This window comes from Mobula hypostoma, chromosome 8 (genome assembly GCF_963921235.1).
Source record: "Mobula hypostoma chromosome 8, sMobHyp1.1, whole genome shotgun sequence".
NCBI classification, from domain to species: Eukaryota; Metazoa; Chordata; class Chondrichthyes; order Myliobatiformes; family Myliobatidae; genus Mobula; species Mobula hypostoma.
Genome location: NC_086104.1, coordinates 42,145,247 through 42,163,945, shown reverse-complemented (window position 1 = coordinate 42,163,945; position 18,699 = coordinate 42,145,247). Strand labels below are relative to the sequence as shown.

Sequence of the window (18,699 nt, the reverse complement as noted above, 5' to 3'; positions counted from 1 at the left end):
AATATCACACGATATCCTTGTGATACATCATCCCTCTTTTTTCTGCACTGTAGTCTTTGTTTTAATATGCCAGACCCTCCTCAAATGCCATTCTTCACTTTCCAGCTCTCTGGCTGAATCCTTACTTCATTTTGTACTTAGTTTCCCAACTTCACAGCTCCATACTATATGCTGGATTCCTTCCCAAAGTCTCTATAGTACTTTTATTTTCAACTCTCTACAGCTCTCACTGCCTCATTAAAGTAGCCAGCATAATTAAAAATCTCACCTACCCCAGACGTCTACTCCTATTGGGCCAAAGTTACAAAAGTCCGAAGGCATATACTACCAGGCTCAAGGATGGCATCTGTCCCACTGTTATAAGTCTATTGAATGGTTCACTCGTACAGTAAGAGGGACTCTTGACCTCACGATCTACATCGTTGTGACTTTACACTTTGATAATTTTCACTGAACATTCTTCATACTGTAACACTTTATTCTGTTATTGTTTTACCATATGTTACCTCAGTGCACCATTGTAATGAATTGATCAGCACCTCAGTACCTATGACAATAATAAACCAATTTACCTATTTAATGCATACAAATATGACTAAACTTTTGGACTTTTGCCATATTTCCTTATGTGGTCGAGTGCCAAATTTCATTCACTATGCTCCTGAGAAATGTACTGTTAAGCAAGATGTCAGTGTTTCCAATAGTGCAGTGATCTCTGTTGTTATCTCCTCTTCTTCAAAGACTTACTACATCTTGAAAATACCATTCACAGAAATGTGGAACATCTCTATGCATGCATAATACCACCCAGCCCTAACTCTCTTACTATCTCCGCTGTTGTCAGACTGTTTACTACCCAGTCTGTGAGATCAACAAACTGAGTATGGGAATACAAAAAATCATTATCTTCAGCCGTTGCCACCAATTAATTTTGTGGGCCAGTGAATCAACAAAAAAAATTTGTTTGTATTGGAAGATAATGATGAATTTGTAAGAGAGATTGGGTCAGCAGTAACTGGAAGACTGGGTGTTCTGTTATTAAAAAGTGGATTGAAATTTTGGGGAAAGATGAAAACTACAGGTATAATATTCACTGAAACAATAAAGGTTTAAGGTCTGATAGGGTTAGCAGAAATTTAGAAGTTAAGACCCGAAGGCCAATAGGAATAATCTTCAATTGTTTTCACTAAAATTGTTATAGATTCATTATGAAACATTTAGATGAACAGATAATTTAAAGAATATAACTATACATTGCACATAAAAATGAAAAAAAAACTTGTTTTACAAAACTATTTGAATGTTTCAGCTTGACCTTTTGGGAGCACTATAGTCTTAAATTGTAGATCAAAGTATCTAATTTAGGCTGATACTTCAGAAACAAAATGTATGTGCACAGCATTGTTTAAATGTAAATGGGAGGAGAAATAGGCCATATGGTCCTTTTGGACTTCTCCAGCTTTAAGACAGCCTATTAAATTCGGGTTTTATCATCCCCTGTTATGTCATTTACAATACCTCCTGAAGGTTTATGAAAGTGGGTGTTAGTAAAATAGAGGAATTTTGCTTCATCATTAAAATTAGAATAAATTAACTGATCATTTATTTTCATTTTTGATGTCTGTGTATCAATTTATATGTGCTTTATCTTAAAACAGAATGACCAAACATAATTCATTGACTGTGAAGCATTTACTTTAAAGGACACCTCACACAAAATATTTTAGCAGAGCTGCATAGTTAATATTTACTCAGGAATCTTTTGCAAAAATAACTATAAAATGTCATATCTATAAAATAACTAAAATATTATTCTTCACTCAGATGATCATGGTTGATCATCCAAATTCAGTTCCTTTTTTCCAGCTTTCTCCCTATTTTCTATGATAATTCTATCCTGAGAAAAACAAATAACTCATCCTTGTATATTTTTAATGATTTGGCTTCAACTGCTTTCTGGGAAAATAAAATTCTCCTTATCTTACTCCTGAATTGCTTACACTTTATCCTCTGATTGTATCTTTTGATCTTGGTCTGCTTGGATTTTGATTAGTTTTTAAAAGATCCCCATTCATCCTTCATAACTCGACAGAATATGCTAACTGGGACAATTTCTCATCATGTCCTGCATCTCAAGAATCTGTCTGCTGATCCTTCACTACACTCTTCTCCATAGAAAGAATATCCTTATGCTGGTCTTGGGCACTCTTGTTCTAGGGGAAGAAATTCTTGCTATTCATGATGCTCATAATTTTGTACACCTCTGTCAGGTCCTCCTCACACCTTCTGCTCAAAGGAATACAAACTTAGCTTATCCAGTAAATAAAACATTCCAGCCCAAACAGAATCTTCTCTGTACCCTCTCTACTGCTATCATATCCATCATACAGTGTGCTGACCAAAACTGCATCTAGTATTCCATTTATGGGCTAATCAGTACCTTATAGAGTTGGACCAAGACCTCTCTGCACTTGTGCTCTATGCCCATCATTCCATAGACTTTTCTCACCACCTTACCTGTCTGTGCTGCCACCTTCAGGATTCGTTAGGCTTTTGCATCATGATCCTGCTGATCCTCAATTGCCCCTATCATTCATTATGTATGCCCTATCCTGAGTAGTACCCCAAAATGCATCATTGCAGATATGTTAAAAAATATATATATCTGGCAATAACCTACCAACCCATATCTTTGACATCCTTGCTAATCAAGAACCTATCAACCTCCTATTTAAATATATCCAATGACTTGGCCTCCACAGCCATCTATGGCAATGAATTCCACAGATTCACCACTCTGATTAAAGAAATTGCTCCATATCTTTGCTCTAAAGGGAGGCCCTTCTGTTCTGAGACTGTGGTCTTGGGTGCTATACTCTCCCACTATATGGAAGCATCCTTTTCATGTCCACTCTATCCAGGACTTCCAATATTCAGTGGGTTTCAATGAGACTCCCCTCCACCTCCCCACCATTTTCTAAACTACAGCAAATGCAGGCCTAGAGCCACCAAATTCTCTTCATATATAACGTACTTTCATTACTGGGATCAATCTTGTAAACCTCTTGACTCTCTCTAATGCCAACAAATCCTTCCTTAGATATAGGGTCCAACACTGCTCCAGATGTGGTCTGAACAACACCTTTTCAAATCTAACATCACTTTGCAGATGTGCTAGACCATAAGGCATAGGAGCAGAATTAGGCCACTCAGCCCATCGATTCTCTCCGTCATTCCATCATGACTGATTTATTATCCCTGTCAACCCCATTCTCCTGCATTCTCCCCGTAACCTCTATTGCCCTGACTAATCAAGAATCTATCAACCTTTGCTTTAATGACTTGCCCTCCACAGCCATCCGTGGCAATGAACTCCACAGATTCACCATCCTCTGGCTAAAGAAATTCCTTCATCTCTTTTTTTAAATGGACATCCCTCTATTCTGAGACTGCCCTCTGGTCTAGGACTCACCACTATAGGAAGCATCCTCTCCATATCCACTCTGTCTAGGCCTTTCAATATTTGGTAGGTTTCAATGCGATTTCCCGCCCCCCCCCCCCCTTTTAAATGCCAGTGAGTACATGCCCAGAGTCATAAAATGCTCCTCATGTATTAACCCTTTCATTTTCAGAATCATTCTTGTAAACCTCCTCTGGACCCTCTCCAGTTTCAGTACATCTTTTCTTTGATAAGGAGCCCAAAACTGCTTATAATTCTACAAGTGCAGTCTGACCAAAGCCTCATAAAGCCCCATTCTATCCTTATCCTTATATTCTAGTGCTCTTGAAATGAGAATTAGCGTTTCATTTGTCTTTCTTACCACCGACTCAACCTGCAAGTTAACTTTTAGGGAATCCTGCATGAGGACTCCCAGGTCCCTTTGAGCCTCTGGATTTTGAATTCTTGCCCCGTTTAGAAAATAGTCCATGCCTTTATTTCTTCTACAAAAGTGCATGACCATATAGTTTCCTACACCATATTCCATCTGCCACTTTTTTGCCCATTGTTCCAATTTGTCCGAGTCCTTTTGCAGACTTGCTGCTTCCTCAACACTACCTTCCCCTCTAACTATGTTTGATGGCTTTGTGGCAAGTTTGTTGATAATACAATGATGTCATCCCAATCGCTAACATGAAAAGAAGTGGTCCTCATACCAACCACTGTGGAACACTACTTGTTACTAGCAGCCAACCAGAATATGCCCCTTTTATTCCAACATTTAGTCTCCTGTGCCAATCAGCCAATCTTCTATCCTTGCTGTTATCTTTCCTGTAATGCCGTGGGCTCATATTTTGTTAAGCAGCCTCATGTGCAGCACCTTCTGAAAATCCAAGTAAACCGCATCCACTGACTCTCCTTTGTCTATCCTGCCTATTGTCTCCTCTAAGAATTCCAACAGAATTGTCAGGCAAGATTTCCCCTCAAGGAAACCATGCTGACTTTGGCCTACTTTACATGCTCCTCCAAGTACCCCGAAACATTCTTAATAATGGACACCAACATCTTCCAAACTATTGAAGTCAGGCTAACTGGCCTATAATTTCCTCTCTTCTGCTTCCCTCTCTGAGGAGTAGAGTGACATTTGAAATTTTCCAGTGTTCCAGAATCCAGTGATTCTTGAAAGATTATTACTAATGTCTCCACAATCTCTTTTAACTACCTCCTTATAGGCAAGTTTGCTGTAGCTGTGGTGTAGTTCATTTGAACTACAGATAATTTATTTAACTTCAGATGTTTCAGCTTCCCAAGTATCTTCTCCTTAGCAACTACACTCATTCTGCCCCCGACACTCTTGAATTTCTGGCATACTATTAGCGTTTTCACAGTGAAAATTGATGCAAAATGCTCCAAGTTTTTCTGCCATTTCTATGTCCACCATTACTATCTCTCCAGTATCATTTTCCAGCAGTCCAGTGTCCACACTCCTCCTCTCTTTTCACATTATATATCTGAAGATACTTCAGGTAACCTCTTTGATAATCTTGGCTAGCTTACCTTCATATTTCATTTTTTTCTTTCGTTATGGTTGTTTTTAGTTGTCTTCTGTTGGTTTATAAAAGCTTCCCAATCCTCTAACTTCTCACTAATATTTGCTATATTATATTCTCTTTTGCTTTTATGCAGTCTTTGGCTTCCCTTGTCAGCCACAGTTGCCTCATACTCCCTTTAGAATGCTTCATCATCTTTGGGATGTCTCTTCCCTATGCCTTCCAAATTGCCCTCAGAAACTCCAACCATTGCTGTTCTGTCATCAGCCCTCCTAGTAACCCCTTCCAATCAACTTTGGCCATCTCCTTTCTCTTGCCTCTGAAATTCCATTTACTCCACTGTAATATAATACTGATACATCTGACTTTATCTTCTCTTTCTCAAGATGCAGGGTGAACTCTATCATGTTATGATCACTGCTTCCCAAGGGTACCTTTACCTCCAGCTCACAAGTCAAATCTGATTCATTGCATCTGTATTCATCATCCTTTTCAATTTTTGTTCCCATTTTACCTCATCCCACTGACTGCAATTTCGCCCTATCATCTGCCTGTTCATCTTCAGTCTTGCAACGCACTGCATTGACTTGTATACCAACCGCCCCATCCTCAGCCCTATTACTCTGGTTCCCATCACCCTGCCAACTTAGTTTATACCCTCCCCAACAGCTCTTGCAAACTTGCCTGTAAGGATATTGGTCCATCTCAGGTTCAGGAGTAACCTGCCCCTTTTGTACTGGTCACACCTTCCCCAGAAGAGATCCCAATGATCCATATATCTAAAACCCTGCTCCTACACCACTTCCTCAGCCACTCGTTCACCTGTACCATCATCCTTTTCCTGTCCTGACTAGCATGTTTTAATTCATTGACTCAAATGCTAATCAGGAATGTAATTTTGCTCAGATTTTAGATGTTGGCTTATATTCTAAACTTGAAACATGAAATTAAAACTTTCTTAAAAAGAGCTAAGAACCGAAGAGTAGTTTAGTCAATTGTACAAATTGTATAATTCTCTTTACTGTACATAAACATGTCCATTCTATTTTACAACTCCTTCCTGTAAATTTTTTCTCAGTATTGTCTTTCTTTATCTTGAGAATGAGCTTGTGTCAGTGTTATGAGTTAATCAGACATGTCACTAAATTTGATATCTGTGGTAATGTGATATATCTGCTGTCTCAATGAAATAACATTGTAGCATATATATGTTGAAAATATTTCTGAATTGTTCTGATGTTTGTTTCAGATTGTTTCATCGGTAGAATACTGTCATCAGAAGTGTATTGTACATAGAGATCTCAAGGTACCTAAAACTAAACAGAATTTTGTGATTCTGTTTTATGTATTTGCAACTGCCTCAATTTAAGGTTTTGTTCATACATCAGTTATTTGGTAACTTGTAAAAATTGACAAAAGTAAACATTTGATGTTTCCTTTTTTTTCAGGCAGAAAATTTGCTGCTTGATGCAGATATGAATATAAAAATTGCAGATTTTGGCTTTAGTAATGAATTTACAATTGGTAGCAAATTAGACACATTTTGTGGAAGTCCACCATATGCAGCACCAGAGCTTTTTCAAGGAAAAAAATACGATGGCCCAGAGGTGGATGTTTGGAGTCTTGGCGTCATCCTTTACACATTAGTTAGTGGATCTTTACCTTTTGATGGCCAAAATTTAAAGGTAATCTTTCTATAAAAATGGTCTTTTCCTTTACATAATTGTATACAATCTACAATATAGACTATCTTTTTTAATTCAATCCAGATATGCAGCACAATCAGCTGTACTTGTATTTATGCTCCTTTTGAGCTCCCCTTCTTCCTCCTCTTACTTTATTTGGATTGCCACCGCTTTTCTTCTTGCACATGCTTGTCCAGGTTCCTCTTAAATCACCGCAGATATTTTTATTGTTCTCGTAACTCTTCAGGTGAAATTTATTTGAATTGGTTATTTAATTTCTTGATAAGTGATGTCCTATCATTTTGCTGTAGTTCTCAAGTGGACACACCATATCTGTTGTTGGCACTTCAAACCAGCTTATGAGGTTATTTTTTTAATGGCGAAGCATCACATTTCATAGCAAGATTAGCTTGTCTTTAAATTCTATTGACACTATTTTTCCTTGAGGTGCTTTTCTTTAGTGGTTTGGCAATGACCTTTGTTCTTCAGATGCTTGCTGAGTAGAATATCATGAAAAAGAGGTGTTGGTTTTGGATATAATAGTGTTAAAATTTATTGATTTAGCACTCGTTTGAATTGGCAACAATGTAGAAAGTTTTCTCCTAATTTTTTTTTTCAAAGCATGGCAACCAAATACTTGTTTCACGGAAGTAATTGACTTTGAAGTTAAAGCACATTGCCAAGCCCCACATCACTCAATGCTCCATACAAGAGAAAGTTCAAAATGTAATACTGAGTCTCCCGCTTGCAAAATCACTGCTTCAAGGGGATGTAAATGATGTGCTGTGGAGAGGTGTTACATTTCCTCATTTAATAAAATCAGGCGCTTCAAGTACCTTTGGAAGACTGATTTCCGTTTAATATTATTGTACAATTTACCAAGATTTAGAAAATCTAGCAGTTAAAATGGGGAGAAAACTGTTGGCTCAATGGCACATGTGTCTTGGGTATTGAGCAGGAGTAGGAGTGCTCCATATCCCCTGAAGGTAGACTTATGACAGCCAGCAGCTGATCATACCTTCTTTCACTCCCTGCTTCCTGTGGAGGTCACTGTATTATAAACTTGTCTTTTTCCTGTACTTGGAACCCTGATCAATTAGTTTCATTTAATCCAGTGATCAGTGACCCCAAACTCCCACTTTCTCAATTCTGGCTCATTGAACAGTGCCCCTGTCCAGTTCTTTAGTGCCACTGCACCCAAGCTCTGAACTCTTGTTCCTTTCTCTCAAACCATAATCCCGTTCTGTCTTCCGAAGTGGTCATTCTTTCTTGTCTGAACCCCAATCCTAACTGCTATCTCTAGCTCCACACTCTCACGATCAGCTCTTCAGACCTTTTTAAGATTTAGTTAAAACAGAAGCCTAGTGTACAAAATTAGGAACTAGATATTCTAACATTCTTATCGTTTCAAGAAAATATACATTACCAGTACAATTGCTAAAGGTAGAGTTGTAGCATTGTTTTTAGTGAACATTTATGAAGAAGGATCTTCTACAATCATTGTGAAAGTGCTTAAATCCATTATTAAAGTGGTAACCAGATACATAGAAATTCATGTTCAACTGGTGAGCACAGTTTAACAGCAAGTAAATCATTTTGTGAAATCTAAACCTATAACCTTATAGCTGGTGATGTAAATGGAAGGAAAAGTAGTAGACGTGGTCAGCTTGGATTATAGGTGTTCAATAAAATGTGTCATAAAAGGTTAATTCTGAATATGAGGTTGCAGCATTTAGGATAATAGGTTAACATGCATGGAGGTTTCTTTAAAGGATAGAAAACAGAATAGAAATAAATACTGTTGTACATATTGGCTGGCTTAAGAGAAACACAGATTTTTGAGAAGTGCCAAGTAACTATTAATATTGGTGTGAAGAGGGACTGGAGTGAGATTCCACATGTGACATGAAAGCAACTTACTGACGTGGAAGTAATTAGGCAGGCAGGTGGTTTATTAGCCTTTGTTGCCAGTTTACAAGTATAAGGAAGCTTTTTTTATGTTTTTGTGTTCTATTTCTTATGTTCTACATTGTCCACTTCTTCTATGAAAGCACACCTGGAATAAGGTATCCAGTTTCAGCACTGATATGAAAGAAAGAATATACCATAAGACCATAAGATATAGGAGCAGAATTAGGCCATCTGGCCCATCGAGTCTGCTCTGCCATTCAATTATGGCTGATCCTTTTTTTTTCCTCCTCTTCAACCCCAATTCCCAGCCTTCCCCCCCCCCGTAACCTTTGACATGTCCAATCAAGAACCTATCAATCTCTGTCTTAAATACATCCAACGATCTGGCCTCCACAGCTGCATGTGGCAACAAATTCCACAAATTCATCACCCTTTGGCGAAAGAAATTTCTTTGCATATTTGTTCAGAAAGGATGCCCCTCTATCCTGAGGCTGTGCCCTCTTGTCCTAGACTCTCCCACCATGGGAAAGCACCTTTCCACATCTACTCTGTCTAGGCCCTTCAACCTTCGAAAGGTTTCAATGAGATCCCCCCTCATCCTTCTGAATTTCAGTGAGTACAGACCCAGAGCCATCAAACATTCCTGATATGATACCGTTTCATTCCTGGAATCATCCTTGTGAACCTCCTCTGAACCCTCTCCAATGCCAGCACATCTTTTCTAAGATGAAGGGCCCAAAACTCTTCACAATATGCAAGGTGAGGCCTCACCAGTGCCTTATAAAGCCTCAGCTTTACATCCTTGCTCTTGTATTCTAGACCTCTTGAAATGAATGCGAACATAGCATTTGCCTTCCTCACCATCGATTCAATCTGCAAGTTAACCCTCAGGGTGTTCTGCACAAGGATTCCCAAGTCCCTTTGCATCTCAGATTCTTGGATTTTCTCCCCATTTAGAAATTAGTCCACTCATTTACTTCTACTACCAAAGTGCATGACCATGCATTTTCTAACATTGTATTTCATTTGGCACTCTCTTGTCCATTCTCCTAATCTGCCTAAGTCCTTCTGCAGCCTACCCGTTTCCTCAACACTACCTGCCCCTCCACCAATCTTCATATCATCTGCTGAACCAACCCCTGCGGAATACCACCAGTCACTGGCAGCCAACCAGAAAAGGACCATTTTATTCCCACTCGACACCTCCTACCAATCAGCCAATGCTGTAACCATGTTAGTAACTTTCCTATAGTACCATGGGCTCTTAACTTGCTAAGCAGCCTCATGTGTGGCACCTTGTCAAAGGCCTTCTGAAAGTCCAAATATACAACATCCACTGCATCCCCTTTGTCTATCCTACTTGTAATTTCCTCAAAGAATTCCAACAGGTTCGTCAGCCAGGATTTTTCCTGAAGGAAACCATGCTGACTGTACTATTTTGTCCTCTGTCAACAAGTACTACATCACCTCATCCTTAACAATTGACTCTAACATCTTCCTAACCACTGAGGTCAGGCTAACTGGCCTATAATTTCCTTTCTGCTGCCTTCCTCCTTTCTTAGAGTGGAGTAACATTTGCAGTTTTCCAGTCCTCTAGCACTGTGCCCGAGTCCATTGGTTCTTGAAAGATCATTTCTAATGCCACCACAATCTCTAATGCTACCTATTTCAGAACCCGAGGATACAGTTCATCTGGTCTGTGTGACTTATGTACCTTCAGGTCTTTCAACTTTTTAAGCACCTTCTGTCTTGTAATAGTAACTGCACCCACTTCTCTTCCTTCACACAGCACAACTTCAGGCATACTGCTAGTGTCTTCCACAGTGAAGGCTGGTGCAAAGTACTCAGTTAGTTCATGGGCCATCTTCTTGTCCCCGGTTATTATTTCTCCTACCTCATTTTCAAGCCGTCCTATATCCACTCTCATTTCTCTTTTATTTTTAACATACTTGAAAAAATGTTTACTATCCACTTTGATATAATTTGATACTTGCTTTGATGTTTCATCTTTTCCCTTCTAATGGTTTTTTTTTTGGTTGCTCTCTGTAGGTTTTTAAAAACTTCCCAGTCCTCTATCTTGCCACTAACTTTTGCTTTGTTGTATGCCCTTTCTTTTGCTTTTACAATAGCTTTGACTTCCCTTGTCAGACACGGTTGTACTATTTTACCATTTGAGTATTAATTCATTTTTGGAATACACGTGCCCTGCCAACAGCTCCTTCCGATTTACTTTGGCCAACTTCTCTCTCATACCACTGTAATTTCCTTTACTCCACTGAAATACTGCTACACCAGACTTTACTTTCTCCCTATCAAATTTCAAGTTGAACATAATCATATTGTTATCACTGGTTCCAAAGGGTTCTTTTACCTTAAGCTCCCTAATCGCCTCCGGTTCATTACATAGCACCCAATCCAGTATAGTTTATCCCCTAGTAGGTTCAACGACAAACTGTTCTAAAAGCTATCTCTTAGACATTCAACAAACTCACTCTCTTGAGATCCATTACCAACCTGATTTTCTCAATCGACCTGCATGCTAAAATCTCTGATGACTACCATAACATTGCCCTTTTGACTTGCCTTTTCTATTTCCTGTTGTAACCTGTGATCCACCCCCCAGCCACTGTTGGGAGGCCTGTATATAACTAACATCAACATTCTTTTACCCTTGCAGTTTCTTAACTCAACCTACAAGGATTCAAAATCTTTCAATCCTATGTGACATCTTTCTACTGATTTGATGTCATTCTTTACCAGTAGAGCCACACCACCCCCTCTGCCTTCCTTCCTATCTCTCCGATATAACGTGTAACCTTGGACATTCAGCTCCCATTACAACCACCCTTCAGCCATGATTCAGTTATGGCCACAACATCGTACCAGGCAATCTGCAATATTGCAACAAGATCATCCACCTTATTTCTTATACTACATGCATTTAAATACAACACCTTGAGTACCATATTTGCTATCCTTCTTGACTCTGCATCCCTAATAATTTGATACTCAGCCTGTTGGCTGCAACTAAGTCCCATCACCTGCCTGCCCTTCCTGACAATCTGACTGCATGCTGTCTTTACTTTTTACCATCTGTCCTTTCCTGAGCCCCTTCACTCTGGTTCTCATCCCCCACCAACACCAACAGTTTAAACCCTCCCCAACAGCTCTCACAAACCTGCCCCCTGAGAATATTGGTTCTCCTTTGGTTCCGGTACCACCCGTCACTTTTGCACAGGTCATACCTCCTCCAGAAGAGGTCCCAGTTATCCAAGAACCTGAAGCCCTGCCCCCTGCACCAGGTTCTCAGCCACACATTTATCTGCCAAATCATCCTGTTTCTACCTAGTGGCAGTGGCAATAAAATGAAGATTGAGAAGGGTTGAAATTTATTCACTTCAGTTCAGAAGAATGAGGGGTAATCAAATTGAAGGATAAAATTGTGAGACTGACTAACAAGGATATGAATCAAGAGTCTAAGAATTAGGAAGCATTGTCTCAGAATGACAAGTTGGCTATTTAGAACCAAAATAAAGAGAAATTTCTTCATTCAGAAAGTTGTGAATATTTTAAATTCTCCACCCCAAGAGCCTTGAATACTTGACTATTGAATGCATTCTCAACAGTCAATTTACGTTTAGACATGAACAAAAAATCGGAGTAGTGTGATTAAATAAAATATTGAAGCTTGAGGATCAGCCATTATGTTGAATACAAATCTCTGTATGGCCTGCACTGCACTCTGACTACTTCAGCCAGTTCCCATGCAGGTCAATCCACCCTTACCCTGGCTTCACCATCTCGCCTTTTCCTAAGGAATTCTCATTTATAACTTCTGTTGTGTGAAGGAGGCCAAATGAGCAGTGGAGCTTGGCATAGTAAAAGCCTGCGTATTGGCAGACCATTTTTGGCTTTGTGCCTCGATGGATATGAACAGGTTATTGACCAAAGTTTCGGGATTTAATACACTCTCGTCTCCCCCCCCCCCAAAAAAACCCTAAAAATCAGAAAAGAATGCACAAGAGGATGTGTGTGTTTTATCTTGGTCTCTTTGCCTTAAATTTGAAGGATTTTTAAACCAAACACTTGAGAGTCTTGATTCTGTCTTGAGGTGAAATATAGATGTCATGATGTCTTCTATTCTTCTATTTCTGTCCATCTAACCAGGAATTAAGGGAAAGAGTGTTGCGAGGAAAATATCGTATTCCTTTCTATATGTCAACTGACTGTGAAAACTTGCTCAAAAAACTCCTGGTATTAAATCCTGCCAAACGAGGCAGTTTGGAAGTAAGTGAAATATTTTGAAACCTGTACTTTGTTAATGCTCTATATCATATTATTTCCTAGTTTACTAGACTCTATCATTATTTATGTCATATTTGAAACTTTGCAACGGCAAAATTATTTAAATGTTGACTCTTTTAAACAGCAAATTATGAAGGATCGATGGATGAACGTTGGTTTTGAGGAGGAGGAATTAAAACCATACAGTGAACCAGAACCTGACTACAGTGATCCCAAAAGAATAGGTATGTCTTTTAAATTTGCATGAATGGTGGGTCTTGATTTGTTGATCCACAGAAATACATTATAATTATATAAATATCACATGTGGCTTATTATAAACACATTAAGAATAAGGGGGAAAAGTCTTATTATTTATTTGGTTTTGTGTTTTTTGAGATTTCCTTTGGCTAAAACCGAGCTTGGGGAATTAATTTGCTGCAGCATTGCGATTATGAGGAGAAATTTCATTGAATGTATTTATTCAGACAACATTTTCTTTATATTGTAATTCTTGCTTTGTTTAAAGAAACGATGATCACTATGGGTTTCCCAAGAGAAGAAATTACTCAATCCCTTGTGGGACAGAAGTATGATGAAGTCATGGCCTGTTATCTATTATTAGGCAGGAAACCTCCAGAGGTAAGCTTCATAATAATCTATTCAGAAACCAGAAGGAGTTCATCTGTATGAAGATACTGATAGCTTCTCCATAGCTGCCCTTGACAGAAGAACAGATTTCCCTGTTGAAATGGCTACTGCATTGTTTATCCCCAGTGCATCTTTATCTTAATCAATATCTCAACTCTCCACCACACTATTCAATCTCTCTTGCAAAGCAATCATTTTTCTTCATTGCCCCACTTGTTCTATGCATATCAAAATTAAGCAAAAATTAATAGCTAGAAAGTACTTGGGCTGAGAAAATCATGCTTCATCCTAAGAACATAGGAAAAGGAGTTCAGATTTGTTCCACCATTCAATAAGATCATGCATTGTCATTGTATTCTTGGTTAATAATTACCTTTCAATCTTGGATTTGAAATTAACATTTCTCTTAGGGCCAATTGCTATTTGAGAGCAAGAGCATGTAAAAATGTCTCCCAACTTAACTCTTGAAAGACCTAGCTTTTTTTTTAACTCTGTACTCTAGATATAGACTCTCAATCATAAAACTTTCTGATTCCTTGAAACTGTTTATGGGATCACAGTTTAATTTTGCACCTAATTAATTTTCTTTAATCCACAAATCCAGATGCCATTCTGATAAATCTGATAAGTTCTTCTGCAGTCAAAATACCCTCCCTTCAGTGTGGTGCTTCCCAAAGATGTGATATTGCCTCCACCAACTTTTGTTCTAATCTTTTATATGCAAAGGCCAACATTCCATACACTCTTTAGACTATTTTATGTACGGTACCTCTCAAGACTTTTTAGTAAGATTTATTGGGAGTTTAGGAGAGAAAATCAGGGGCGCAAAAATTGTTGATGAAATGACCTTGAATAAATCCATCCTGACTTGTCTAAATAATCCATTGTCCTCCAAGTGTCTGGTGATCTTGTCCCCAATGCTTCTGATTTCACACCATCAAAGTTAAATTGATGCCCCTATTGTTACTGGGTTTATCCTCACTCACCTTTTTTGACCAAGCGAGTACATTTCCAGTCTTTTGACACTAATCCTATATAAAAAGAACAAAGAAACATTATAGTTAGTCTGTGGTATCCTTCTATATTTGCCACAAAATTCCACTCCTTCCTGGTGATGTGCCTATTTAAAATTTTCTAATTCTTCCTTGCTTCCAGTTTTTTAAATTATTCAGTGTCTCAGACATCATTTACTTCACTATTAATTTGGACGGCCAATGCAAAGTACCATCTTGATGCTACCCTTGGCATCCATGTGCAGATTTTCAGTTTTGTTCTTATAGGCCTAATTCCTCCATTTTGTTATCTGTATACCTACAGAACACATCTGATTACCCAATTGGCCTAACAATATTTTTGTAGGTAGTATTTTTGTCTGCTGTTTCATAAGAGGTAGAATTTTAATTTGTAGGCACAGAGACAACTGGATCATTGCTTTATTGTAAGGGGTATAGAGTACAACTCCAGAGCAATGCACAACAGCTAGAAATATTCAGCTGGTCAGGAAGCATTTCTGATGAAAGAGAGCTATCATTTTGGTTGTTGATCCTGCAATCAGAACTGGAGAGAGAAACAATTAAAACAAGTTCTAATCTGCATGGAATAGGCAGAAAGGAGGGAAGGTAGAGAGAACAGAAGGAAGGTCTGTGATAGGGTGGAGACAAGGAAGGAATAATGCAAGTGAATAATATTTTAGTGGTTAAAAGATGGTAGTAATGTATGAATGGAAAATGTATAAATAGGAGATGGATGAAAAAACACTACAGATGCTAGAAATCTCAAACAAGAGCAAAAAAAAAGCTACTCCACACTTCATGGCCTTACTAATAAATTGAGAAAATCTAAGGCAAAATCACAGACTGAGGACTTGGCAGAATGGTCAATTCTGAAACAGTTAGAAAGAAAGTGTGAGTTACTTAGAGCCAGAGAGTTCCAATATTGAGTCCAGAAGATCGCAATGAGCCCACAGAGAAGATGAGATGCTGCAGTTCCTCGGATTACATTGGGGCCTCATTGTAAAAAACAGGTCAGAATGTGGGTGAGGTGTGGGGAGGGGGCAATAGGAAACTCGGGGTCATCTTGTGGACTGAAATCAGCTGCTCCACAAAGTGGACACCCAAACTGTTTATTTTCTCCATTGTAGATGTGACCACATTGGAATGAAATTTGAAACAGCTGGAGAGCAACAGAGCAAACTAAACAATCAATATTAAAAGTGTGCAATATATAAGATTGAAAGAGCTAATTTAACTGAATTTAAGTGTTGAGTCTATCAGGTTATAATGCTGAGATGGACGATATGGAGCTGTTCCTAATGCTTTATATTATTTGTTTGAATCAGGGTGGCCAACCTTTTACATTCCATGCATCAATTTTTTCACTCACAAGTTCAGATGTGCCATACAACTCTTGTGTACCCCCATTCAATTCCTGTAAAAATATGTTAATATAGAACTTGTGCGTGAAAAAAAAATCACATCTGAACTCGCGCGTGAAAAAATTGATGCATGGAATGTAAAATGTTGGCCACCCCTGGTCTGAATAGTATAGGAGGTAGTTGGACTAGCATGGAGAATTGACATGATACTTCAATGTAGTACAAACTGTTTTGGATATAAATGATCATATAACATTTTTGAGGAAATGCAGGGGAATTCTTTGAATATAATCACAATCTGTTGCTGTAAGACATCTTTTAAAGATTGGGTATTTATCTCATTTCTGTTTTGTATAACCCTGGTTTGCACAAAACGTTCTGCAGATTTTCCCCCCATAAGTTCCGAGAGGACTTTTAGAACAAATTTTCATTTAAGAGAACTCAACAATCCATTCAATACAGAAATTACTGACACATCTTTGTCAGATACAGGCAGGTGTTACAAGTACTGAAAAGTTAATTACAGTATATTTTCATCATCTTGTGTGATACATTGGCTCAGAATATTGGAAACAGTGAAAATGTGGTGGGAAAGAATTTCATCTTGATACAGTAAAAACAGATAAAGATATATTGTTTCAAAAATAATTATAACAACTTTCTTTTTCAAACTTCCAGTTTGAAGGCAGTGAATCTGTATCCAGCAGTAACCTGTGTCAAAGGTCTCGACCCAATAGCGATCTCAACAACAGCTCTACGCAGTCCCCTGCACATTCGAAGGTCCAGCGCAGTATATCAGCGAATCAGAAACAGCGACGGTTTAGTGATCATGGTGGGGATGACATTCAAACATGTAAAGTAACATGGCACATTTGAACTTTGAGTGTGCAGTGCCTTAGTGTGCTATTCCGGACTACCAAATCTTAAAATTTAATTTGATCCAGTTGCTTGTTTCAGAGTATATTTGGACTAAGTTCATTGTTTCTGTCTGTGTATGCAATTTTCTGTGGAAATTTGATATTCGGTGTCTTCCCAAAATAATTCCTTATCTGTCTATCAGTCAGATGGATTCTGTCTGTCCCTGCTGGATTGCAAATGTGGACCTTCTAATTTTAATTGAATCACTCCAGCCTGATAAAAACCTAATTAATGATTACTGTCTGTGCAGTATTAATTTTTGGAGAATAGTATTGTTATTTCAGCAGTACATATTATTAACCTGTATCACTATCAGATAAAAACCTGAATTGGTTCAAATGTTGGATTTCCATTCAACCTCTCAGTCATGCCTGATAACACACCTAAATTTTATTCTTGTAAAGCAAATTTGTAGAGTGGTTTAAAAAAATTGCATTCTCTCTTCCTCTATTGGTAGACATTTACTTTATATTTTCAGATAGTAGAGTGTTAGTTGGGAAGGGCCTTTTAATCATTCAATAATTTGAATCAAGTAAGCTTAAATGTTATTACATATTTGTCATTGGACAGATAAAGTAGAAAACATACAGCATGTATAAAAATTCTCATAAGCACTTGTATTCAGTGAATTTAGTTTTGCACAGAAGCTAACTTAGGTGATAGCTATTGTAGGATAAAAGTATTTTTTAAATTAGGTTTTCAAGTTAAAATAAAAATAGAAATCTGAAAATACACAAGAAACCATTCAGCATCTGTTGGAGATTATGGTAAAATTAACCATTCAAACAATAGCCTGAATGTTTATTTTCCCCAGGCGCTGATTGGTCTGCTGTTGTGGATTCCTATTTGGGTAGTTTTAGCTAAATTTGCAGTGATTATTTATTCTTTGTATGCTTTGTTTTAAATGTAGCTGGAGATTTTGTGAGTTGACAGTTATAAGCATTTTTAGGTGCTGGAGATGATCATTATATTATTGCAGGAGGGATTTATAACTTTCTATTTCAAGAAAATCTTTTCCACAATTTTCCATTAATTTAGATTAACAAAGTATCAAATGGCTACTTAATCTAATTAACAAGAAGTACGTAGCTACTGGAAGATATTTTTATTGTTAAATTTCCTGTTTTTTTAATTACTAAAGACTAGTCCTGGTTATCTCATGTCCATCATCCTTCTGAGTGGAAAGTTCTGTCTGAAATATTGCAATGGCAAGTAGGGTATTCTGATTTATAAAGAGCTTTTATATTTTATGATTTTTAATCAAACTAATATATTTCCGTAGAAATTAAGTCTAAGTCAATCCAGCACCTAAATAAGTGTCGTGTGTATGTTGTTTTGTTGCTTTAATAACAATGAATAGGAAGCTAAGTAAACTAACATAAATAAATAAGCAAAAAAACTGACCTTGAAAACATGAAATTATAAAATCATCTGTTGACACTGGAGAGCAGTTAAGCAGCTGTTGGGTGAAAGATTGCATAATAACCAGTGAAAGCTTATTGTTTGTGTTGTATTGTTCTTCATTGGTCTTTGGCTTTCTGTGTGTTTCTGACAACTCAAATGACTGGATCCCACTTTATTATTGAGAAACATAAATCTTTTGACTTACGTAATTCATACACGAAGCATCAGTTGACAATAACAAAGAGATTTAGCTTTATCAGAAGAGAAATTCTACAGGGATGATTGAGTAATTCATTTTAGTTAATTGTAACAGCTTGAGGCTCATAAAGGTACCAATATAAAATGCTATAATCATAGTATGGCTGTTCAATGCTTTCATCAGCCCATTATCTGTTTTTTTAATGGTAACTTTCTTAGTTGAAGTTAGAAAGAGAAATCATGTGAAATTGGTTCCTGTAATGTTTACCTTCCACTGCTTTACTG

The 18,699-nt window shown here is 37.7% G+C and overlaps 1 protein-coding gene across 7 annotated transcripts in view; it reads left to right on the top strand.

Moving 5' to 3' along the window:
- The window catches only part of mark1 (MAP/microtubule affinity-regulating kinase 1), a 196,381-nt gene that overhangs the window by 156,364 nt on the left and 21,318 nt on the right, over positions 1 to 18,699 (top strand). For 4 of the 7 annotated variants that reach the window (XM_063055739.1, XM_063055737.1, XM_063055734.1 and 1 more), the window contains exons 7-12: positions 6,239 to 6,295; positions 6,438 to 6,674; positions 12,753 to 12,872; positions 13,015 to 13,114; positions 13,399 to 13,511; positions 16,573 to 16,747. In XM_063055739.1, coding sequence (XP_062911809.1) covers positions 6,239 to 6,295; positions 6,438 to 6,674; positions 12,753 to 12,872; positions 13,015 to 13,114; positions 13,399 to 13,511; positions 16,573 to 16,747 — 802 coding nt within the window. The remainder of the gene's footprint in view (positions 1 to 6,238; positions 6,296 to 6,437; positions 6,675 to 12,752; positions 12,873 to 13,014; positions 13,115 to 13,398; positions 13,512 to 16,572; positions 16,748 to 18,699) is intronic. The other 3 variants (XM_063055740.1, XM_063055738.1, XM_063055735.1) reach the window with 1 other exon arrangement.